This window comes from Neopsephotus bourkii, unplaced genomic scaffold (genome assembly GCF_033783945.1).
Source record: "Neopsephotus bourkii isolate Nb327-2 ecotype Australia unplaced genomic scaffold, CSIRO-AGI_Nbou_v1 NB_1780, whole genome shotgun sequence".
NCBI classification, from domain to species: domain Eukaryota; kingdom Metazoa; phylum Chordata; class Aves; order Psittaciformes; family Psittacidae; genus Neopsephotus; species Neopsephotus bourkii.
In genome coordinates this window covers 11,100,525-11,126,985 of record NW_026902254.1, presented here as the reverse complement: position 1 = coordinate 11,126,985, position 26,461 = coordinate 11,100,525, and the positions used below count along the sequence as shown (strand labels likewise).

The 26,461-nt window shown below is 36.3% G+C and overlaps 1 protein-coding gene across 1 annotated transcript in view; it reads left to right on the top strand.

Annotated features, from left to right (window-relative positions):
- Nucleotides 1-10,028: 10,028 nt before the first annotated feature.
- Nucleotides 10,029-26,461, top strand: part of ARAP2 (ArfGAP with RhoGAP domain, ankyrin repeat and PH domain 2) — a 124,845-nt gene continuing 108,412 nt past the window's right edge. The window contains exons 1-6 of the mRNA XM_061379703.1: nucleotides 10,029-10,939; nucleotides 16,447-16,517; nucleotides 17,440-17,519; nucleotides 22,213-22,298; nucleotides 22,659-23,015; nucleotides 26,283-26,352. Coding sequence (XP_061235687.1) covers nucleotides 10,032-10,939; nucleotides 16,447-16,517; nucleotides 17,440-17,519; nucleotides 22,213-22,298; nucleotides 22,659-23,015; nucleotides 26,283-26,352 — 1,572 coding nt within the window. The 5' untranslated portion in view covers nucleotides 10,029-10,031. The remainder of the gene's footprint in view (nucleotides 10,940-16,446; nucleotides 16,518-17,439; nucleotides 17,520-22,212; nucleotides 22,299-22,658; nucleotides 23,016-26,282; nucleotides 26,353-26,461) is intronic.

Here is a 26,461-nt window from a genome sequence, read left to right as displayed (position 1 = left end):
AGTTGTGAATGCTCCATCCCTGGCAGTGTTCAAGGCCAGGTTGGACAGAGCATTGGGTGGCATGGTTTAGTGTGAGGTGTCTTGCCCATGGGAGGCGGGGTTGGAACTAGCTGATCTTAAGGTCCTTTCCAATCTTAACTATTCTATGATTCTATGACTCTATTTTTACAGCAGAAAGAGAAATAACCTAATTTAAAGTCATAAATAAACCAGTCCTTCTGTGTATTTTTAGGTAACTGAGAAACTTTGTGTAAATGTCAGAGGTACTTGTAGGCCATCCATAAAAGAAGGAGTAGTAGTTGTTTCTCCCAGTCTATCTTACCAATTTGCTGTTTGTACAGCTAATTTAGGAGTTCCTAAATACTGTAAGTATGCAGCAAATTGAGCTGATCCATAATTTTAAAAACTGAACATCCAAAAGTCACAATATTTGAAAACTGGAAAATGGCTGACTAGTTTGAATCAGTTACATCACTAGCTTAATGAACAATAAAAAGTGTGGGAAACATCTACATTGACTTACAACAAATCACACAAAGTGTGGAAATCTGGGGTAGGTTCATATTCCAAGGACCAGTTCCTATACAGTTTACATGATACACCTTCCATTAAACACAGAATTTCATGCCTATTCCTATGGACTGAAAATACTAAAAATAATGAGGGCAATATCAATTCCTGGGAAACAAGGGTTTTTTTTTAAAGGCTTTTGTAACCATAAATCTGAGCTGTAAGGCAATTTTAGAATGTTCACTATGAATGATATTCTTGTATGGCCAAATGCATTTTAGGACAAAAAGCCCGATGTCTTTCTTTTAAAGGATGTTGTGAAAGTTGTGCAACTTCTTTTTATAATTAATTTCTAAACTGAAACTTTCTCTTCACTGACTAAAGAAACATTACCTACCTAAGATGTTTCATAATAACAACATAGAAACTGAAGGGAAGATGAAATTATCAGGTAATAAAATCTCTGCAGTTTTCTGTCCTGTCGGCAGATTTTCAAAACTCAGTAACATCAACAAGCCATAGAACAGTACTGTGCCTTATGTCATCTCTGAATTACATCAGATTTTTTTTTTTTCCAACGTGGTAAAAAGCTTCCATTCTATGCTCTGACAAAGAACTATATGCTTTATCTAAATCACAGACTTGAGAGCCTCCTTAGAATCTCATAAATTATGCTACTTCATTTCTAACAAAGAGTTAGAAAGCATATAGGTTTGCCTAATACTGGTAACTTCATTTGGATATACACAAAAAGACCAGAAAACCCCGTAAACCCCCCAAATAACATTATGGCTTAAAATGAACTTGTGTATACTGCCATTTTTCTGGGCATAATGCAAACAGAAATATGCAAACACAACTGAGTAGGTCTTTCAAACATTTAATGCTTATTTTTTCTGTTCCTTGACACCCTGCTGGCCCCCCTACAAAAAACCAACAAGACCCCCAAACAACAAAACACCTCAGATCTTATGGTCTCATAGTGGTCAAGAACAGTAGGTAACTACAATTCTGGTTTAGACACAGTGTGTCAGGGTGCAGTGTCATGTTGTGCTCTGAGGGGAGATGCTACTACTGCACAAGTACAAATGTGCTGAAGGCAATCTTTTTCAGTTTCGTTTAAGACTGACGTTCGTTTTAAAGACAAACACTGAGGGGACCATTACCAGTTGTCTCTGCTGCTGGACTGCACACATGGGCAAACCACGTGGGAAGAGAAGGGAGCGTGGACTGTATAGAAGGTTTTGAACATTTCTTGACCGAGAAGAAAGAAGAGCTCAAGGGTATTAATCAACGACTATACCTTAAGACTTGCAGGAAAAACAAATTCGGCCCTGTGTAAACTGATAATTAACTGGGGCTGTGGATGGCAAGGTAAGCATTATGAAGGGGGCAGGTCTTTTGTTGTTTACAAGATGTGAATCTTTCAAATATTTTAAGTTACTGTGGTTAAAATTCCTTTTCTAAGTCAGCATTCATTGGCATTCCTACTGTTCTAAAAGAAAGATAGGTTTAGCTGGAAATCTTGGGCAAATCTGTGATCAGATGACTCCGTGAGTCATTAGGTTACAATCCAGGAAGGCTATGACCAAAAAGAGTGTTAGTGTGCTTTACGTGGATCATACCTGTGCCCTAACTTGGTTTGAAAACATAGGGGTCCCTTTGTCAATAAATGGAAATGACACTGAGCCAGACTCTGCCAATGCATGAATAAAAAAGTCAAGCAAGAGTATAATGAATTTCTTTTGGTTATCTAAAAAGGCAAACACGAAAGTTTGCACTGGAGTGGGACTTCCTTGCCACAGAATTTGCCTGCATAATGCAAGTTTTGGAGGTAAAATTAACTGCATTTTTTTGGTACACTGGTATTTATGCATCTAGTAATTAGGCCTTGCAACAAGGTTTTCAGAAGCATTTGAGCACTGATGGAATTAGTTTTGTAAAGCTGAGCTTCAAACTTCTACTTGTTTTGACTGGGAGTTGGAAACACTTGTTTATATTCAAAATTGTACTCCTGAAACTTCATTTTGCCACTGGAGCAGCAACAGCTTTTAACAGACTTACTATTAGTTAGGCAGTATTAAGCATGTAGTAGTAAGCAGTCTTTGAAGCAGGAAAAAGAACCCTAGTTTACTTGCTCCTAAATGAGCACTTTAATTCAGACCCTTTTTTCTCAGTAGATCTTTGCTTCTTGTCTCCTTTAACAGTGGCAGACCTCCAGCTTCAGCTAAAACAGTGTACGCCTTCTGGTACGTCCTTGGAATTACTAGAAGAAAATCAGAACTGATACGCTTAGTGGAAGGTGTATGTGCATACTGACAGGAGAAGATGAAAGTACTTTTCAGTCTCATTTTGGGTAACAAAAGGTAGCTTCATATGAGTGGCACTAATTCAGAGATACAGACGAGCTCCCAGAAGTGGGGAAGTTACAAGCATTACTCAGAACTTGGTCTTTTGTGGGTTGTTTCTACTGTTTTTAAAGAAGTGACCACCCTACAGCTGCACCACCCTAAAGCAATACTGCGTGCTCACACCTAGAGCGCCCGCCCCGAGTGTGGCTCTCTTTGGTACCACAGGCGGCCGACGGCAGTCCCTCGGCTCCCAGCTACAAGAGGGGGGTGGGAGTCCCGACGCCAGCTCAGCGCGAGGGGAGACACAGGCACGTCTGCGATGCGAAGAGACGCGCTGAGGCACCAAGCGCTCCCGGCGCCGAAGCCCGCGACCGCAGGCGGCCTGACCCCTCACGAAATAATGCTGCCTAGCGAGCACTCCCTGAGCACCCGCCCCGCCGGCCCATGCGCGGAGCTGCGGCGCGGAGGGGCGCGGAGCAGAAGGCGTTTCTCGCCCGCGCCCAGGTGCGGCCGCCTCCTGCCGGAGTGAACGGGAGGGAGGGTAGGAGCTCTGCGTCACGGGTGCGGCTTGGCGGGGAGCAGCGCGGGGGTGGGGAGGCAGGAAGGAAGGAGAGAAAGAGAGCAAGAAAGTGAGCTAGTGGAGAAAGCGGGCTGGGGCCACCTGAAGCGCTGTCCCTCTCCCCCTGCCCCTCTCCCCATTTCCTGCTGCGCTTTGCCAGAGGTAAGGCAGCCTCGGCGGGGTGCGCGGGTCGCGAGGCAGAGGGCAAGGCTGCCTTGCCGCTGCCCTGTGCGCGGCGGCCTGTGCAGGCGACTTCCCGGGCAGCGCCGCGCTGGGCACGGAGCCTCATGGGCTGGTGCTGTGACTGTGGAGGTCCCGAAGCAGCGAAGCGCGCTGCTAGAGAGGGACTTGAAAGTGATCGGCGAGTTCAGGGGCGAGGCCAAGCGGTCTGGTGCAGGGCATGTCTCAGATCAGCCTCAGATACCAAAGGTGGGATCTGACAAGAAATAGCTCGTAGGCAAGTAGGAAGCAAGGCGTGTATTTCTCTCGTGTTAGGTTTTCTTTTTTCTTGTTTGTTTTGTTTTCTAACAAGTTATTTTAACGGTCTGTATGTAAATGTCATACTAAGGACACAGTGCATCATTACTGTTTATTTATTTACTCTCCAGGTTGTTTTTGTAGAGTTAGACACAAGCAGACTTCTCCTTAGCTGCCGGTATATTACCGGAAATACTACCAGAAAATGCATGAAGTTTGTTTTGGAAAGTCAAAGAACCGCAAGGATGTACTGGATAGAAGAGGCCAAGGGAACGATACAACCGTTTGCTAGAGTGTTCTTAACCAAATCCACTTTTTGCTTGCTGCTTTATGGCATGCTGTGCCTTACTCTAGCGACTGCAAGTTGTTCCACTGGAAATTCTTGCAGTATGAGGCTTGACTCTGAGGTAGCAAAGGGGGTTGAGCATTTCTCTGAAAGAGAAATGTTCTGAAAAAAGAGAAAAAAGAAAACGTAACAAACTTCCCCCAAAACACAACCCAAAAGGACAGAAACATTTTGACAGAGGATGTGATTAAAGATATTTCATAATTATCCACTGTGTTCAACTACACTTGGTAACTTTATTTCATTTGGAAGGGGAACAGCCCTATTGGAATTGTTTCAATCAGTTATCTTGCTCTGAATTGACTCAAAAGTTAATTCTGTGAGTAATCACCTTGAAAAGGTAATTTGAGGGATTTTTCTTTCTTTATTTTTTTTTATTGTGCAGTCGGTATGCTGATTGCATTATGTAGATTTATGGAAAGATCTTAAATGATCTACAACGTTTTCTAGGCCTGCTAATCTGTCAGTTTCTATGTAGTCAAGTACAATAGAAAGATGAAATTATCTACTGGCAGATTTTATTCTGCTCTATGATAAGTCCTGTTGTAGTGTTTTTTTGTCTTGTGTTTTGGATTTCTTACCTGTGTATTTGGATCTTAATCTAGTATGTGGTTTACCAGAAGCTGTGAACAAGCCTGAACTTGCTTGTTGATCCAATTGCTTAAAGTGTGATTATCTTGCCATGCACTTCTAAAGGTTTGACGCTTTCTTCAGGCTAATATCTGTAGTGATCTTAAAAAAAGATGAAAAGTCTCACTTGTGTGTTTCTGTATTCAGCTGTACTCTACTGTTCACACATTTCATTATTAAAAGTTGGATTGCTTGCTTAAACAGAATTTGTCTGTTTATCTTCAATGTTGTCTTGACTTTTAACTTGAAAATCATAGAATCGAAGAATCGTAGAATGTTAGATGCAGGTTCTTCCCTCCATGTGAGATAATGTTCTGAGAGTTATGTCTCGTTGTCTGTTACCAGTGTTTTTTTATTTTTCTTTGGTATTTAGGAGTCACTTCTAGTGAAACAAAAAGAACTGTTATGCCACACTGAGTTGTTGTACCTCCTTGTTTAAGCCCCTCCCATAAGGTGGCAATAGGAAGAACATAAAAACCAGTTTGAAAATAACTGGGAGAAACATGATCTTCTATGAAGGAAAGTTGAATGATCCTGTATAAAGCTTGGGATGTGCAACGTAAATTGCAGTTCATTCACTGTCAAAATATATTTTCTTGGAAAAAAGGCCCAGGTAGTTTCCCTCATACTGTTTTTCCAACATAGCAATTAAAATGTTTTACCTTTATTTCTATAAAATGAAATTGTCAAATGTCCTCTAAGAAGCTAGGGTTTTTTGTTTTGTTTTGTTTATTTGTTTATTTGTTGGGGTTTTTTTGTTGTTGTTTTTTTTTTTATAACCACTATAGCGTTTACCCATTTTTAGCAACCATGTTGAATGACAACATTTGTCATGGTTACCCTATATAGGAGAATATGATAGTGCAGCAAGAACGAGTTTTATTTAAGCAAGACCCTCACCTGGAGTGCTGTGTCCGCCACCACAACAGGGACATAGACCAGTTGGATTGGGTCCAGAGGAGGGCTGGATCACCTCACCTATGAAGACAGGCTAAAAGATTTGGGCTTATTAAGCCCGGAGAAGGCTCTGGGGAGACCTTAGAGCAGCTTCCAGTACCTAAAGGGGGCCTGCAAGAAAATGTGAAGAGGGACTTTCTTTTACAAAGGTATGCAGTGACAAGACAAGGGGGAATGGCTTTAATCTGACAGAGGGGAGATTAAGATTAGACATCAGGAAAAAAAAAATTCACTGTTAGGATGGTGAGACTGGAACAGGTTGCCAAAAGAAGTTGTGGATGCCCTAAACCTGCAAGTGTTTGAGGCTAACCCTGTGTTTGAGGCCAGGTTGGATGGGGCTTGGAGCAACCTGGCCTAGTAGAAGGTTAGAACTAGGTGATCCTTAAGGTCCATTCCAATCCAAACCAGTCTATGAAGACCAAAGTCCTTTTTTTCTTTCTTTTTTTTTTTTTTCCCCTTCTCTTTTTTTGATATTTCTATCAGGTACTGTAGGAAGATTCTATTCTGCCTTGCTGCTGAGAGGAAAAAGTTTTGGTTTACAGGATGTACCATGTGCACTAATGTTGAAGACTTTTATTTAATCTTGCAGTAGTACAGATCTGGCTGTGAAAGTGAATGTAAGCCTATAAATATGTATATAGCGTACATGTGCACTACCTATCTGTTCAAGCATTCTTTAGGTTTTGTTGTGACTTACTTAGCAATTATAGCCATGGTGGAGATTAATATAAATTAAAAAATTTAATTACATTGAAATAGATTAATATATATTGGATAAGTCAGTCCTTGAGTTCTGCTTTTCTATATACTTACTGAGTTTTAAGCCTTTATTAAAGATAAAATAATGTAAGAAATGAGTCAATGTTTATCTTGTAAGTCTGCGATACAAACATTCACCAGTGTGTGTGGATTTGTTTAGCTGTTAGTTACTGAATGTTCTCCTGAATAGTCAAACCAAAACAGGCATCAGTATAACCCTTTGCTCAGCTGCATAAAATATATGGGACTCTGAACTTGCTGGTATCCAACTGCTTGTGTAGCTAGGCCAGATCTATAGCACATCTTTATAAATCTCGATAGATGCACTGATAGCTTCTGCCATAGAGGAGTACTGAAACAGAAAATGGCTTAGTCTTCAGCTTCTAGCAGTTCTGCCATTTTGCAGTCAAAACGTCTTCTCAGCAGTCAGTTTTTTGCTTTTGCAGTCTGCTACGTTTCATTTATACAATACTACAAAAAGTAATGGTTTTTGCAAATTTGGAGACAATGTTTGTTCAGTGTTAGGCAATCCTCTGCATCTTTATGTGGGTAGGTTAGGGTCTGAATAGCTGAAATAGGTTGAAAATAACTGTGAGAAACATGGTCTTCTATGAAGATGGGTTAGGATGCGCATACCTGATGATACATGGGTATTTGAGTTCCTGAAGTAACAATGTTGGAGGGGTTCCAAAATAAGGTGCGGGCAACTTATGTAGAAAAAAACAGTATTTAGATACTGAAAAGAGTGTGTGTGTGTGCATAAAAAATACATGTTTATATAAAAATATATATTTATTTGTAAAATATACCTAAAAGCTACTTTCTTCCTAAGTGTTTCTTCTGTTACTGCCGAAGGTGGAGGGATTGAGAAAATGATACTGTCTGAAAATCTACCATCTTGGGGGAAAAATACCCAAACACCAGTATGAAACGCAGAGCTGCCAAGAAGGGTGGAAATGGCTGAGATAACCAATTGCAACTCTAAAGTACTTATACACTAATATTGTAGGGGGTTTATATACTTGATCATGGGGGGTTTCGTTGTGTGGGGTTTTTTTGTTTTTTATTAATGGATACATGAAGGACTATTCACTGGCAGAAATAATGCCTGTGATACTTTTTGACCATTCTATACTAATTATTTCTCATTCTGTATTCAGAATATATATTCAGCTTCTTAAAAGACTATGTATTTGTAGTTGTATTTTTCAGAGTTTAGAGATGGGTGGAGGCCATAGAGTTGAATTTTATCTTTTATGGCTGGAGGCTTATGTGAAAAGCTTGAGGAAATGCTGATGTCTGGAATTCTTAAAGGAATGGGGAATCTTTAGACAAGTACACAGATTGGGAAAGGACAAACTTAAATCTAGAAGCTGATTGTTAATCAGTTCAGCTCAATCTAAGGCTTTTTGTATTTAAATGACTTGGAAATCTTTTCATGAGGGTTAACTCCCTAAAAAGCTTCTCTGTTGAGAGGTTATATCTGATTGGCCTAAAGAGTTGTCTGCCTAAAAAGTTTTAATTGTATGAATTTCGTATTCTGGATAAGTTAATTCTCAGACTTGTGGACAGTGATCAAAGCTGTTAAAAATGTTGCCCCAAAATGAAGTTAATCCAAAGGCTTACTTAAAGGAATGTAGCATTTATAGTTAATGTGCTGTGTTGATTTTCATGTCTTCCAGAAAAGTACAGGTTTGTTAAGTTATTCTTTTTTTTTCTCATGTCACATATATATATGAGTATGGTTTAAGTATAAAGGGGTTTGTTTTTTTCCTGGGATATTTCTTTTTTTTTATTTTTAATGTTTTTTTTTTATTTTGGAAGTGTGGAAGTAATAAAGATATATGCAGAATTTTGCAGGAAAAGATTTCTAGTGATTTAAGTTATTTAATAATTCCTTTTCTGAATAACAACTTAGTTCAAAAATTGTTGGGGAAATCTTACAGAAAAAAGTTTTATCCTTTATTGGAGGAATTGATGTGATACAAAAATAGGCAATTTTTGAGCTTCAGTTCTAGATCATAAGTAGTGTCCTTTTTGCCAGGAAATATTTTGAAGAATACAGTATCAATGCCTACTACCATGGATATGTTCTGGGCAAATTATTTCTTTCTAATTGTTACTTAAGTATTACTCTGTTTTTCTGAAGCTGTTGTTTCTTTTCCAGCCTGCTTAAGGTTAGTACCTGCATGCCAGGACAGCTTCTACAGTCAACAGGTTTCCCTAAGGCCAGATTGCTCTTTATACAGGAAGAGGGAGGTCAAAAAACTTTTTGACTGCTGCTGATCTTAAACCTTCAAAGAGATGTGATTTCAGGTTGTCTCGGACACCTTCAGAATAGTAGCTTCTCTCTCTGCTTTGGATTTTGCAAATTGTGAATTTGGATATGGCCTTGAAAGAGAAACTCAAAATCGGTGGAATCTGAGTAGTGTAAGAGCTGAGTTGGAAAATACTGAGGGAAAACTGTCATGGGCACTTAAGATACCAAATGTCCATAGTGTGAGGGCCAGAACTTGCCTGCTAGTGTTTGTGCCTAAGGGAAAAATGCTTCCTTGACAGAGTTGAAAACCTAGTAGTTACCTGTTTCCTGTTTTTCTTCATGACAGTTTTTTGAAGGGTCTGATCTTCAGGATGTATTTTGATCACAACCATAGCTTTTTGACCAGTTACTTAAACAAGTAAGGCACTCCTCTCACCATCCTCTAACATACTCAGAAGTGATTCTGCCTTTGTAAGCTATTTTGTTGCTTGTGATACTTGTTCAGTTTGATTCTTGGTTGAAGAGGGTTTGAACCCACAGATCTCATAGAATGCTCTACACAGTCATTTTTTCTTTTCCCCTTTGGAAGTGTGTTTCTCTGCTGAAAAAGTTTAAGGCTCGGAAGATAAGGAAGTTGAAGCCCTACCTGGTAGTTAATTGGTGCTAGCGTGGGAGTAGGAAAGCTTTAGGTTCCGGAGTTGGTTTTGGATGACTTTTTCTCCCCCTTCTATCCAAGTACCATGTAATAAGAATATGTGTGTAGATAAGTGGTTCATTTCTTAATTGTTTGTCTTCTAGGATTATATGTTTTAAGACTGTATGACGTGTTAAGATTTTCATTTCTCTGTTCTCTCTATACAGGTTAAGATAAAAGGATGGAGAGGTTATGTTGTTTGCCCTCCTTGAAATTTTCATATATAAGCAATTTAAAAATATCACTGTACAAATGACATGGATCCTTCAGAATATTAACCCAAGATTAATGTGAATTCAGGTGGGAATTTTTTTTAATGCCCTGTTTCTTTTCCATAGGACTGCAGTCTTTACAAAGAAAAAAATCAGCTTGGACTGGAGAAATATAAAGTGTCTTGAAGAAACGGATATTTTTCATTAGCTGGCTGACACCATGTTTAGCGAGCTTTGTGGCTGGTGAATATGTGCACATCCTGACTATATTTCTACATGACGGTGTGGGGCAATACTCGGAATGAAGCTGCCATCATGTGGTCTGCAGGCAGTGGCACTGATATTGAAGAGTTCTTGGTCAACATTAACTTGGGGCAGTATCTTCCAAACTTTAAAGAACATGGCTATAATATTGTGACAGATTGTGTGGGAATAAATAACAGCATACTTCAGGAAATGGGAGTGTTGCCTACAGGTCACCGCAGAAGGATTCTGAAGCAATTAGATGCTGCTCTTTCAGGAATGCAAGAGAATGATCTTTTCTGTGAAAATCTAAAGTTCAAGGGCCTGAAAGTTTTAGAAGAGAAGCAATATTCATCCTCAGTTCAGGAGTCTTCAGTAAGCAGTGCAAATGTAGAGGAGACTAGCTTGATTCCTGCAACATTGTCAGAACAACTTCTTAATAAACCTTACAATGATAAAGAAAAATTTGAAGTTGCAAAGCAGAACATACCAGAGGCAAACAATGATGGCTTTAAAAATCTGGATTTTCCTAATTTATACCAGAATTCAGACAGCATACTGAAAGCTGTCAGTCAAGCTGGAAGTATTAAGACAAATACTCAGCCAGATCCATCACTGGAAGAATCTTCTGCATACCAAGCTGGTGAGCCCTTGGCTGGCTGTTTGGCAGTTCGTGATCTTCCTTCTTCATTTCCTCCGTCATGTCAGACAAAATGCAATGAAAACAAACATTCAATGTTTGCAGCTGAGGGTGGTATATCTGATAGTAAGCCAGATTTTCCATTCTATAAGTTTAAAGGAGAAATGATAGACAATGATTTGTATGATTCTTACATGAAAAACTGCATGAAAGTATTTCCAAGAGCAAGCCGATCTTTTATATTAAGGCATCGACCTGTACCAGAAATTCCTGAATCGAGTAAAGTTCAAATTTCATCAAGGTAATGGCTATTTATTTCTAAAGAAGAATCACTGTCATTGTAGAAAGTATAGTTTGAGGTTTCTTGCAGGTTTTTTTGTCTTCTTTTTTGTTTTTTTTTTTTTTTTGGTTGTTGTTTTTTACATGTGTGCTGTAAGTACATTGAATGTTGCCAAATTAACTAAAGGAGATTTAAGTTTCAATGCAAGTTGAAAGCAGAAATGAGAGTATAAAGGGAAATTTTAGAACAGTATTTACTTATCTTTGTGTCTTCTCACTTTCAAAGAAAGAAATCTTTCTCAGTTTAGGTATAATCCTTGCTAAAAAGGATTATCTGTAGCAAGCATTTTTTAAACTTCATGCTGGTGAGTAAGAATGGAAATATGCAAGTGTTACAAAACAAAGATTGAAAAATAATAGAAAAAATCTGTTGAATCTAGTCCAAACCAAAACATTGCTAATAACTTTAGACCTTAGTTACAGGGTTTCTGGTGAAATTCTGATCCATTACAGGAAAATGGTGACAAAATGGTGAATTCAGGAGGCTAAAACTTACCGTTAAGTGTAAAAATCCGTTTTTATGATGAGACAACAGCTGTGGTGAAACACAAGTATTCAGCTTGTATCTTTGTAATTTTTAAGGTTGTACCTTTCAAGAGAGACTGTTCTTGGAAAATACAGGACTATTGTATAAGTAACTTACAGGAAAGATCCAGCAAGTTTTATGTACTGCATTAATGTAGTTTTATCTAAAAAACGGTGAATATTTTAGAAAATTCTTGTCTGCTTTGTGCATTGTGTGGTATAGCCATCCCTTAAACAAAGCAGGATATATCTGATATGCTTGCACTCATTGGATTAACAAGATGACTCCATGAAAATCTTTAGTTTTAGCCTTAACGTACGTAAAATTTATGTGTAAATATTTTTGTTTGTTTTAAATTACATAGGTAATTTTGTGGAGGAGGAAATTATATGTTATACTGTTGTCTAAAGCAAGGGCTTTCTTTGAGGTGGTTCTTATTGATTTCTAAACTAGTAGGTCTTACTGTCTTGAATAAGCATTAATTCTTGTAGCTTGTCTTGCAAAAATATGATGGAATGTAGAGGAAGATGTCTGGTACTAGAATTTAACTCCAGGCCTGTCTTAATAAAAGAAATATTGTTTGAATGTCAAAAATAACTGACACTGAATGTTGTTGATAACAGTATTATAGGCTATGTAAACAAAGAGTATCTTCTACCAGATTAACTTGTAATATTTTTGGTTCTGTTAACTGTATGATCATTCTATTAACTATACTCATCATGCTGGGGAAGTGTCTTAAACAGAGAGAAAAAAAAATCCTTGCAAAGGCATATACAGAGTTTTGTTGCTGTAGACAGATCCAAATCATTAGATTGCAGGGGTTTTTTTTGTTTGTTTTTTTTTTTTTAATCACTAGTTATGCCTGGAAGGGACATGTCTGAGAATGTTTTGTATTTAGCTTGTCATTTTAATTTGCATATCTTGGCAGTTAGAAACATTATTAGCAAGTTTATACATGCCTTAAATTCTGTTTCCCCAGCATTTATAAGTTTTAGATTATTGAAAGAAGTCAGTAGTAAACGTTGTAACACAATTTGAATGAGGAAATGCAGAGACAAAGATTTTTCTTTTCCTTTTTCTCAACAATTAAGAGGTTTTTGCATGCCCTAAAAAGATGTTTAATCAGTGCCTTCTATATATGCAAATATCGTGCTTATTGAAACTTAAATATAAGCATCTTTCAGTGAGGAGTAGCTTTATATTGACTTTTGTAGAGTCATTATCCCTTCTTCATAGAATAACGGTATTCCTGCTGAGCTGAAATGGGAATCTCATCCTAAAAGAAAATTATAGCTAGCTACTAAGAGTATTCCTAATGTCTTTTGAGAAATGATAATCCAATAGAGACAATATGCCATATTTGTAATCTTCCCACCATTGAAGTAAATCCTCCAAATCCCAGTCTAATAGTGATTGATATGTGACTGGGTCACTGACTTCATTACCCATTATTTTGATTTGTGAGCTCCAGCTTATTTTCTTCATCTTTATGCTTCAGTTATAACAATATGGAAACCTGGAAGACAAGTATCAGTCTGTCTGACAAAGATCAAGTATAAACCAGAACATCAAAACAGAACTTATACTTCACAAAATCATTCTTTATAACCTACCTGGGTATTTTTTTTAGAGACCAAGAGTTAATACAGAAGTTTATAATGGCAGCTTGCAGCATCTTTAACTTCGGGAAAGATCATGTCTGTTTTACAGATTGTATAGACTCAATTGACTTTTATTGATAGGCGCTGGTTCCATCCTTATGACACTGTATGAAGGCTTTTCCATAGAGGCAGAGAAATCCTGCTGAAATTTTCTGAGAAAATCAACATTTCCTTCTAGTCGTTCACGGATATTGGTGATAAATTTTTATGCAAGGAAGTGCTTTTCTCATCTCCTATGTGTCTTCTAGCACAAAAAGTTCATGCAGTAGGTGTCCCTATGCCCTTTAGTGCTGTGACCATGTCCCTTTTTCTTACTAATAATGTGCCTGCCTCGCTTGCAGTTTTGCTTCGTTCCCTGTGCTTCACTTGTTCTCTTGCCTTTTGCCTGTAACAAACCATGCTGTCAGCTGATAAGTGCATTTAAGTCTAAAATTTTTAATATTGTTCCCCAGTCATGTTGTGGAACAGAACAAAGGTTAAATACAGTGGTTTGGTAGTTTCATCCTCTCTCTTGATATTTTTGGTCTAAGTGACTTCTTCCATACTGACATGAGTGAAAAACTGAGGCTTTCATAAGACAAAATAATGAAAGTAATGCAGTGGATGGAACTGACCACTGACATACCTTTAGTGGAAGATTAAGGATAGTAAAAGAATAGAGATCATTTTAGAGACTTTGGATGCTTTGATTCATGTCATTAGCAGTTATTCTTAGGTGAAACAACCACTATTGCATAATTCAGAGCAGCAGCCTGTTCAAAGAAAAAGCAAAAGCAGATTTATAACATGGTAGACCTGTTCATTGTACAGAATATTACACAGATAAAATTTTATGCTGCTGAACTCTTAAATTTTAGATTTTTCATATCCCCCAACTTTGTTACTTGGTGTGGGATTGCTCTGATTCCTTATTAAGAGAAATAAGAAGAAATAGACCAAAAATAATTATGGAAAACAGGCTGTATTTGGGGGAAAATACAAATAAATAAAATGGGTAATGCTTGGTCTGACTAGGCGTTATATGTTTCCTGCAGCTGGCAGATGCTATGGTTGAAACTTAGGCTTTGTTTCTTAACATGGAAGTTGCTAATGAGGTGCCCAGGCTGGTGCTGCTATGTCTGTGTTCTGTCACACAAAGCAAACGTTTTAGGAATGAGAAGCTGTTCCCTCTCTTTTCCTGTGATCAAGCATCACCATTAATTTGCCTATGAACCCCAAAGCTCTAACACAACATGTTACAGTGTTTTTGACACATTTGCATTGTGGGAAGGTTAGGCTTTCGGATACATAGAAAGGAAAACATGTTTTGAATGATTTTGAACACAGAAGCTTCATTCATTTTAAACACTCAGCAGATGAATGCATGCAAAGACTGACTCCTTGAGCTGACCTCTCTCCTGTGTTTTATTTGGGAGGTGACAGGAGTGTATTAAACGAAACAGCTCAGCCCAGTGCAAAGCTCTCACCTTTCCAGTCTCTTAGCCTTTAGCAAGACCATTTGCTGCCTCATCATGCCCTTTCGTCCCGTTTATGCACAAGGAAAAGGTGGTGAAGAAGCCTATGCAGCCTAAGCAGCATGTGGAAATAGTGGGTCTTAATCACCACAGTTGTAACAAAAGTGATAATTTGATTGAAACTATTATTATATATGTGTAAAATTGGTACACTTTGTAATTGTGCTAACCCTACTTTAAAGAGCAAAATAAAGAAGATAGTTAGCCTGAAGAAGTATTAGGTTTTAGAAGTTGTTACAGGGAAGTTACAGATTGGTGTCGATCTTCCACTCTTACTTGCCCCCAATGAAGTCTTCAGTTACTGTCTTTTAATTCAGATACACAGTTCATAAAATAGGTAACTGTTCTGTTGAGCATTGACAAATCGCTGTAATTTTGTAGCTTGCACTGTATGTTGTTTGTTCTAATCTTTCAAGCACATATTAATAATAAACTTCATTTATTTTATATCTTGAGATAGTTATCACTTGACATAAGTTAGAACTTTGTTTTCCAAAAATCACAGAAAGGCCTTATTTTTGATTGCGGGGATGAAAAAAAGACTGTAGTTTGCTTATTAGCAGGTTTTCTTGACATGTATACATATATGTAAGTATGTAATCAAAAAAGAGTACCCAAGTCCTGAAAAATACATGACTTAAAAAAAGAAAAGAAAAAAGCAGGTCTTTTAAAGGTGATTGTTATTTTTCATTTCCTGGTGAATTTATCTTCAGTTGTTGCTGTTGCCATTACTCACTTTTAAATCCATCCACCCTAAAACTAAGCTAATGACTCACTGCTTTGCATAAGAATGAAACTATAATATTATCTGTACCTCTGATTTATATTAATGCTATGAGTACCCTTAAACCCACCAAACTAACAAGACAAAATCTGGTCTGTGTTGAAAATGTTTGGTGTGTATTTGGTTTGATTTTGGTTGTTTTATATGTGTGGGTTGTTTCCTTTTTTTTTTGTTTTTGTCAACAGTACCAGGTTCTTTAAAATTAGGTTATTACAAATTCATGAAGTTAGTTTGCTAATGTAGCTTAAAAAGATGTAACTGGATCAATTTTAGTAAAATATATGGAGAAACAGATTTGTAAAGTGTTTATTTTTTGTAATTATGTGGCTTCTGTCTTGAACTTAATAATTTGGAGCAGATTTAGGCATGAGTTAAAAGTGATATGAAATAGTAGAAGTCTATGCCTTGTGTCATTGAGAAACATCTGCTTGTAATATAGGGTAATTCAGCGTGGACTTAATGAGAGAGTATTTCTAAAGATTTGAATATAGCTAAATTTAAAAGAAAAAAATTCTCTGTATGTTAAGTGGGGAAACAAAAGTCAGGAATATTGACATTTTTAATATATATTTAGCTCTGAAGGATGGAGTATCTGAGGAAATCAAACTTTTCAGCTTTTTTTTTTTTATTATTTATTTTTTTTTGTGTGTGTGTGTTCACTGGATGAGAGAGTATTTAGTCTTGATTCCCGTGCCCAGGCTCCTTTTGAGCTAAATGTTAAATTAGACTTTTATATTACATAAGGTCAATTCTAAACCAGACACCCAAACTGAGTGTGCGTGCTAGGATCAGAGAAGTATTCAGTGTCATAAAGGGAGGAGAACACATGGTTGGGTGAATTCTAAATTAAATCAGAAATTTTCCCAAGACTTAAAATTGACTATTCCTGTATTTGTGTATAATTTTAATAATTTAAATGTATGAGATGTTTTTTCTCAATTTCTGCAAAATTAAATGTTTTCATTTTGTGCTTTGTTCAAGTTCCCTTCAGAAAAGAAGAAATGTGGATCTTGGCAAGTTTTCTTGCAGTGGGAAGCAATATTCACAGAACAGTGAGTTAAGCATGCTGACACTTACATCTTGAATATTGAGGATAAGGAAAACTTGGGCCAGAAGTTTTCTAGAATTTATATTGACTTGCTTATTTTAAGAACTGTCGGGCACGTAGAAGGTCTGGAAAAAAGTGATGTATGTTACAGCAGAATATATAACCACTCTTCCTTTTTTGCTTAGGTTTTTTTTTCTGAAAATTAGAAAATCCAATCATTTAACCTCATTTATTTTAATATCCTTTTTTAGACTACAGTATTTTGAGTTTCTAAGGTTAGATCCAGATATTTTTTTAAGAGCTCTTTTGAAAGCTATAAAGAGCATATTCCTGATGAACGCTGCCCAATTTGTTAGTGCTCATAGCTCCAGGAAATATCAGGAAATAAATTGTATTAAATATTTTACTGGAAGAGTTTAGAAGTCTTGTGCAGTCAGTTGTAGACAAAAGTTCTTTCATATTCTGAAGGCATATCTTGTTTGAAGTTAGGCATATTAATTTAAAGGAAATACGGGGTGTCAAAATGAAGCTTGTGCACAAATGAGGTTTTGTGGGGGGTTTTGTTTGCTTTGGTTACCTTAAGTGGGAATAAAGAACACTTGAGCTATTGCTCCTAAATTCATGCAACAAAAGTTTTTTTGTCTTTTTAACTAGATGCATGGTAGGAGAGATGAAAATGCCTGTATTCAAGTCATATCCAAATTCCATAGTAATAGTAGTAGTGTTTTAGTAGGTAGTGTCTGAGAGGAAAGAAGGTGTCTGGAGTTCATTTAGAAATGGGAAATTATTTTTTGTTCTTCAAAATTTTTATGGAGAACAGAGAGATCCAAAGCAGAAAAACGCATGTCCCTGGTTGATTTTATTAGTACTTTAATAAAGCATTGCAACATATGACTTGGTATTCATTTTTTTTGTTTTATTTTTAGAAAGTTTCACAGAAGAAGAGCCACCCATTATCTCTCCATATGGGGAAACCTGTATTTGTGACAACCCTAAAGATGCTATAGTAAGTTGAGGTCTTAATACAAATGGTCTATCTTCACTTTAAACTTCATGTTATGTGTTTTATATTGCCCAGTACCTTCTCTGTCTTTAGGTACGTATAGTGTAAATACTTGTGGAGTAGTGAATTTCCTTAATCTTGAAATATACTTTATGATGTTCAGTTTAGGAAGATGGGAAGCTGTAGTGTGCGTTGGTTGTTTTTTTGTTGTGCTTTTTTCATTTTTTTTAAACAACATAGGACAGATAACTATGCCCAGAGCTGCGGTATCAATGCGAAACAGTCAGTTACAGGAATTGCAGGCTATCTTGATGCCTTCCTTTTACCCTCTTAGGTACAGTAGTATATTGTAATACTTGGTGCCTAAGTGAGGTTAAGTTGTGGCTAACCACTGCAGTTGACTAGTAAAGGTAAAAGTGTTTTTTCTCTCTCTTGATAGTTGCAGATCAAGACGAGGCATTTCTGCACAGGATTGTGAATATCTATGAAAGCATCTTACGTATTAGTTTAGATGATGTAATGGTCGCTTTTGGCCATACCCTCTTTAAATTCCTATATATGAAAGTTCTCAGGACATTCTTCATACATCCCCTAAACTTGCTGTATACCCAGAAAGTCACGTTTGTTGTAGGATTCCTGGTAGGGAATATTTTTGTTGGGGTCAGTAACTAATGGTGTGAATGCCACAGATGGTATATGCACAGACTTCTGAATCGTGGAGATCTGGGAGGTAAATCAGCTTAGTTGAGGCATCCACCAAATGCTCTAAATGGCTCCTGCTTCTGTCTCAGCAGGATGCAGACCAGAAATTGTTAATTTTGTGATTGCTTATACTTGTCCCAGCCAATCTCAAGCCACAATTAGAGAAAACAGTGAATTAATCTTAGTTAGTGTCCTAGTCTTCACTCTAATGTTTCACTTTTTAAACTGTTGACTAAAATGAAAGCTACTCAGACAGGTGCTAGGATTTTTTTTCCCCAATTTAAATTCGTTAAGAATTGGTCAGTGAAAAGAAATGGTTCAAATTTCATCCTTTAATATGAGTGGTTTTAAAAGTATAGAAATGGCTTTTGATGTGTACTTTCTTTTCTTTGGAAATATGTTGTGCCTTTTTTTTTTGTTGTTGGCTTTTTAAGGAGGTACACATAAATTCATGTCTTCTTTCTCCTTCTAGTGCTTGTTATCTGCACACAGAGTGAATTCTGAGCTTTTGTTTTCTTTCCTTGTCCTGTCTGTGTCAGTTGTCTGCCTGTGCCAGTGTCTTTCTTTTAAAAATTCCAAATTTAGATTCTTTATAATTAGTTCAGTAGCATAAACAGGTTTTCTAGGAAAAAAAATAATCTTTACCTTTTTTGTTAATACTTAGCATTATGCGTTACATATCATTGAAATGCTTGGGTTATAAAAAAGCATACCCAGGAAGGTGGTCAGCAATCTATCCTACAAAGGCACCATATACAAAAATACCATGCTGTTAAACTGGATTAACTGCTTGAAATAAAATGGCTATTTCTGCTAGTTGTAGAATCACAGTTAATGCAGTGTATTATACTTTCCGTGACTGAAGATTTGGATTTTTTCACTTTCATGTAAGTGAACGTTTTTTTGAGTTATAGTTATCATATGCCTCTTGGAAACCTCATAGTTAATATTAGTTCCATTAGAACTTAATTGCAGACAAAGGTTGTAAAGAAGAACCCTAAAACAAAGGTCCTGAGGTGCATTTCATTTTCAGATTTTTTTTTTCAGTAGGTATTAAGTATCCTAGGAACAAATAAGAATGTTTAGGTAACATTGTAAAGTATCTGAAATCTTAGGGCTTGTTAATTGCTACTTCATTTTAAGGTAACCTCCCATGAGAATAGTGACTGACTGGGTGAAGCTTGTTCTAAGGGCTTAGAAGTTGGCCATAGCCTTTCTACCTGTTTCACTATTGTAAAGGAAAGGCTTCCCTAGGCTTTTATAAAGGAGTGCCTGTAGAAATAGGGAATGAGCCACTACACACTGGAGGTAAGTGAGCATGAAAGTACAGGGAATTAAGGTTATAAAGAAAATGTAACTTTGACTGGGTCATGAAGAAAGACACCTAGAAGCAGAGACCTCTATAAAAGGCAACCTGAAGAAGGAACTTTTTTTTTATAATGTTTAAATAATGTTTTTTATAACGTTTTAAAAAAATAAATACAAAAATCCAGATGTTTTAGAGTTGATTTATTATTGTGTCCAACTGAAGAGCCAAGTGTATTAGAATTCCTTCACAGAAAAACTGAGTTCTAATGAGTTCAGGCCTCTAGAGTGAAGTCTTGGCTTTTTTGTTGCTGTGGACTGTCAGAATAAATTGAGGTCAGGAAACTATGTGAGCTCCTAAGCATTGTGATACTGTGGAATGCTGGCCACATTGCAAGTCTAGTCACTTTAAAGTAAGAATCCCTAATATTTTGAAAGGAGGAATTTATCTTTATGGACCTGTTAAAAAATTGTATTGCCAAACTATGATTCAAGAATCAACCTGGGGAGTACTGTGTGACATCAGATTTATTAGAAGATTAAGGTAGTATTTCTTAAGGAAGATGCCTGTCCTGAATGGCACTGGGTCTTTTTTTATTGTAGCTTTAGTCCTGGTACTCTTCGTGCAGTCTGTGTTTTAGCATTCAGTTTTACTAACTTGCTGTTGTGATCAACAAGACTACCTATTAGAAAAGCATAAACCCCCAAGTACATCTGAATTACTTCTGCATGGAAAACAGAGGATTTTTATACAGGGCTGCAAGTAGGGAGTTCCATCTGTCATAGATCCGAGAAACTGGATTTCTTCCTTAAGGGTAGGTGCTTCCTATGCATAAGTACAGTAAATATTTAGAGACAGTTTCTGTGTAATATATATACCTGTTTTTTAAGAAATATTTCTTTCTGTAAACGTGTCTGCAGGAGAAAATCCTGCTATTAACTACCTTTGTGTAATACAAAGATTTACAGAGATTTGCAGGAGGTGCGGGATGAGACTTTTGTCTCTTACTGAGTCTGGGCATCTTGCTGAGTAATTCTGTAAACAACACATTGGAAATACTTGGGATTTAATTTGGGTGAAATACATGTCTTTGTGAGCAAATAGAGCTCTCTTTCCATACAACCTGTCTTTGTGGACTTCTACGTTTTAAAATCTACTGGCAATAGAAGTGCATTTCTTGATTATTACTTGGAAGTTCTTAGGTTTCCCCGGATTCACTTGCCCAAGTGCTGAGGATTGCAGAGTGGACACAAACAGGACATCAAACTGTTATCATTCATGAGAGGGAGGAAGAGATACTACCAGATAGCTTCAGGGGGTATAGTTTGCAGTTGCATCCTGATAAGCAAATGAAGATAAAGGATACTGACCATCCTTACTCTGAAAATGTTTCTTGGGTGATGGTAATAGCCTCTTGACTATTGGGTAACAGTGGGACATTGCCATTTCCCCTCCTTTTGAGAAATTCAAGTAAATCTCAGCATTTGATAAGCAGTGGACAGGTTGCTTTTGAGTTTTATATTTGGCTTGTTTGCAAGGTGTAGGGATGTGATTTTGTTATGGTTTTTTTGTGTGTTTGTTTTTATTTTTTTTATTTTTGCCTAATCCTTGGTGCTACAACATAGAATATAGTGTGGTGTGAATGGTGGTTGCTGTTGGGTTTTGATGTTTTTCATAATATCACTAGCTGGCAGAAGAAGGCACTAGGTTTATCCTAGCGGTACTGTGTGATTTCCACAAGTTTTGTTGCAGTGCATATATACTCAGCTTTGGGCTATATGGGTTTTTTAAGCTTGATTTTTCATGTTGCCAAGGTATAGCCCTCAAGTACAAGATGAATTACTGCTGCTCAGAAAACAACTGGCAATGGTTGTGAAAGCTTATCCTCTTCTTTCTGCCACCATTCAGCTTCATGACATAACACATCAAAGCCTAAATGAGCAAATTAAAATGCTTCCATTATAAAGCACAAGATGTTCATTTTAGTTTTTATTTTTTTAAGAAAAACAGGTATTGAGAAGCTTAGTAATGTAATATGATTGTCAGATCAAGTTTAGGAAGTGTGAAATGTAATATTCTTGAACAGTGTTAACCTTGACATTTTATACACTGCAAGCAGCTTGTGATAAAAATTTCTAAACAAACATTAATAAATGTGCCTTTTAGGAAGAAGAGCTTGGAAGGAAAATGTGAGATATATTTGATAAGGCTGAGTTCAGTGTTACTGTAGGAATTTGAATTTACCATTATTTTATCTGTAGTGTACTGTGAAAGCTGTACCTTTAATTCAGAGAAGTATTGATATGATAATAGGCTAGCATGCAGGTTAAGCATGCCATTTATAATTTGCCACTGCAACATGTGGCTCTTGAGCTTAGAAAATTTTAGAGTAAAAATAATACTCAGTTGTGCCTCAAGAAGAATCAGAGGACTGATACTTCTGTGTGCTGAATATCTAATTTGTGTCAGATATTTTGGACTATGCTCAAATGTTTTATGTGAGTAGTAGTATTTAAAATTGAAATATTTAAAGTAACATATCTTATTAAAAGTATGATCTTTCAAATGCATATTTTTAAAAATGTGGCAGAGCTTTGCTAGTTAGGTGGTTCATGTGTGTCTGCAGTAATTTAAACATCACTTAACTACTTCAGTACAAATATTGGTTACAATATATTTCTTTTCTAGGAGCTTCATAGAAATGAATTCCTGGCTTGTGAAAATAAATTGGATCTAGGAACGAATGAGGAGCATTCTTCTTACAAGAATCTATGGTATAATAAAAGAGTTATAGAGAAATCAAAAATGTAAAGAGGAAGAGTTACTGATGTCACAACTAGGTTTGCCCATGGCAGGGGGGTTCGAATTAATGATCTTAAGGTCCTTTCCAGTGTGAACCATTCTTTAATTCTATGATCTCTGCTTCTGAAGGTGAAACTATGACTGTATTTATTTTGTTCTATTGAGCCTTTACTGTATGCTACAGAAGGCAAAGGTTGGCTGTGGTTATCACAAGGGCTAAACACATTATAAACATATTTGTAATATGTCTTACCAGTATTTGTTCTAATTGATAATTTCATGTATTTGTGATCATAGCAGTACATTGAGTAAAATGCACTTTTTCTTTCTAGTTCCTTTAATAATCAAGAAGAGAAAACAAAGGAATTTGCAAAAAATGAATCCCTGTCTCAAGAAAACAAATTATTAGCACCGGAAGAATCTGAAAGTGAATCTGTATATTCTGTTGTGGAACAGTGTTCTTTGCCTTCAAAGAAAAAGAAAAATAAAGCCAAAACACACTCAACATCATGTAGTAAGATAAGAAGTGGAGATTTAGATTGCTCAGTCAGTGAACAAATGCATTTTCAGCAATTTGATGGCGATCAAGCTTCCTTTGGAAATGAGCCAATAACACCGTATGCTTGTTTTTATGGACCATCAGTAAAGAAGGCTAAAGCAGGATGGCTGGATAAATTATCCCCTCAAGGGTATGGCATTTGCAGTCATTACTGTATAATTGTGGAGATGCATGTTTGCATGACAGATGTTAAGTTTGCATTTGGTGACTGCTTACTATTTTTGGTGGGAAAGCGAACTGTTTTGTTGCGTGCGAGAGCATAGGGCTATTCACATTTTATAATGATGTTACCTAGTCTCAAGTTTATTTATGAGGTGCATTCAGTAAAAAGTATTTTCATTAAAAACGTTAATCACTACTTATGAGCTGTTGTGGAAAATGCAGAATTAGTTTGTACCAGTATTTCCAATCTGTACATTTTTGCTGATTATCTGTGGGTCACAAAGTAAGTGAAAAACTCTGATTTTGAAAAACTGCTTTACCAATTTGGCCGTGGATGTATAAATTAATAATTGGTGTGAGTGGAAGTCCTGTTGGTTTCAGCATTGTATAAATTAGTTGAGCTTTGGTTTAGAAATGTATCCGGGGTAAGTTGTCTCCAAGTTTGAAATCTGTTGATTTTTCCTAAAGTTTGATGGGAAGACTCTGAGCCCAAGTCTTGCTTTAAGGTTTCAAATAATGGAGAGAGGAACACAATAGAAAGAGAATAGACTTTTTGCAACGTTTTTAGGCTAAAAAAAATCATGTTTATTTTCTGTCATTTTTTAAATTTTCATTAATTATTTTAACCTCTTTTAAATTCCAGCCCTTCTTAGATTGTTTTATGCTAAAGAGCACTCTATTATCGGATCTTCCTTTCATAAATGTAAACTTGTAACCTCCTCCTTAATAAACTGAATGGACTATTTGTTTTAAATTGTAGTTTCCAGTTTTCCAGTTCTTCTTACGACTTTTTTTCTGAGATCCTGTTTGTATTGAAAGGGGCACAATTTTGCTTTTTAAGTCTGGTTTAGATCTTCACTAGTACTTAGACTCTAGAAATTAAAGCTGTTGTCCTTGTTAGTGTTCTAATACATCTACTTCTCAAGCCCTAGTAGTTTGGCAGTCTTTGTTCTCAGGGTTATGTTTAGCTACGCTGAAAGGTGATATTAAACTCCTTGGCCTAACTTCCATTATTTGCAGCTGTAATAATCATTGCTGCTCATCAGCTAGTACAGTGATTAATTATTTTTTCAGTTTAGTGACAAAGTTAATGAATTAAATTGCTTGAAAATGCAACCTTGCTTGAGACTGCCGGAAGAAGCTGTATTGTACAGCAGTTTTTTTTTTTTTTTATTTTGGTCATTAGTCCTTTTTAAGAGTTCTGATTTAGCAATTTTTATTTTCTTTGGTTTTGGCTTTGTGTTGATTCAGTGATACTTTGCTGAAGCTGAATGACAAGTATTAAACCTGGTTGAATAAACCTGTTCTACAGTTACGGAATTTCAATCTTCTCAAACCTTTTATTTTTTAAAAACAGTTTCAGAAGTTGCATTCACATTTATTGATTGTTATTGTTTACTTTTGCTAAAGAATCAAAGAATACATAGAGCCAAAAGACTTTCTGCCAATGTCATATTCATTTGCTGCAGTTAGCTTTAACTTTTGTTTTATTTCATTTACAGGACTTTTTCTTTTTTTTTAAAGAACACATTTGTCAGTTTAGCTCATAGAGTAATAAAAACTATAGTTCTTGATTCCATTTGACTTATCTTGTACTATTTGAGAACAAAGTGTGAAGGCTTTAGATAAAGTAGTGTGTGAGAATACATTGCTTGAAAAAAGATAATGAGTTAACCACAAAATTTGTACTGTTAGGCATGAGTAGAACTGTTGCCAGAGTCATTATCCTTGAGGCAGTGATACTCCTTGGCTTAATTTCAAGGTCTTTTTCTTAAGCATGGTTTAATGAATGCTACTTTTTTTTTTTTTTTCTCACAGTGCCATTTCACAAATAGCTGAAGACTTAAGGAAACCAACCAAAGGGGGGGGGAACCAAATATTTTTTTCAGGGGTCAAAGCACTGCCATATTGTTTCAGTCCTTACAAACTGTCATATTGTTTCAGTTCTGCCCTCCACCCCTCTTCTTTTTATAGAGCTCCCATTTACCATTGGCACTCAGTGTTCCCTCAGGGGAATGAATATATGCTGTTTTCTTAAATTGCTACAAATTGTGCATTTAAAGTACAGCTTCTCTTTTTAGTTAACTTACTATAAATTGTCAAGCTATTCAGTTTGCTCACTTTGCATATGGTACTTAAATTCATTTTTTCTTCACTGCATCATCTTGAAGTTGATTGATATTTTAATGGAAAATAGATTTTACATTGGCCTTTCCAGGTTACAAAAAATGATGATTTATTGAAGTCATATAATGCAAGTTAATTAAGCCATAGCTGCTATTTGATTAAAGTTTTGATAAACTATCGCAGTCTACTAATCCTAAAGCAGAGCACTCATTTAGCAGGAAGGGAAATAATGGGAAAAAAGATGTTAAGGTGGAGTCTTGTTCTTTTTTAATTGTTTAATAGATTTTAGAATTGAAACTCCTATAGATGGTAGCTAGTAGGCTGTCAGTATTTTTAATGAGCATAACAGACTACTTAAAGTTCACCTAAAAATAATGATTTAGGAGGTCCTTATAGAGTGTGAGTTAATGGCAAACTGAAATAATCAAATGAGCTTCTCATTAATGATGCCAAGTTGATGATACAGATTGAAAATTAAATTTCATGTTGTATTTGTTCAGTGATTTGGTGCGATTTGGAACACTTTGTTCCAAGCTATATATTTATTGGCCTGGGAAGAGCATTCAGAAGATGTTGATGACTGGAGATATAGTCCGTAAAGAGAGATGTCCTTCTCATAAACACAGCAATGAGATAGACATTTTAGATTCTCAGCTTTGCTTTTTGGAAACTATCTTGTAGAGCCTGTGACACTTGAAGGTATGCTCTGTGTGCAGGATATTTCTTTTCCTCCAATAAAAATAGTCAGTTCTCATTCTTGTTAATTTCTTGCAAAATTACAGTTTGATCTGTCATTTCAGATAGAGCATATGGGGAAGAAATAGAAACAATGAAAACTGAATTTATTAAAAATGTGAAGACACTAATTCGTAAAAGAAGCCCAGTAATACCAACCTTCTTATTTTTACATATTTTTATTATATTTGAAATCAGCATTCTCCGTTTGAAAAGATGCGATAGGGATGAGATATATTTCAATTTTCAGAAGGTTTAGGCCCAAACACAGGAAACTAAACATGATTTTTCCTTTCTATAACTTGTGCTAGAGAAATTCTTTAAAGTCAGTGTTTTGTTTATAATTTTAATTGTATTGATTTTTCATTCACAGCAAATGTGTGTTTCAGAAGCGCTGGGTTAAGTTTGATGGAGACACCATTTCTTATTACAATAATGAAAAGGTGGGTGACATATCTTGGTCATGTTTGGAACAAAATCCATCTGTGTAATAAACACATTACCATGGAGAAGTTCAGAAATAATTGAAAATGAATATTCATCTTATATTAA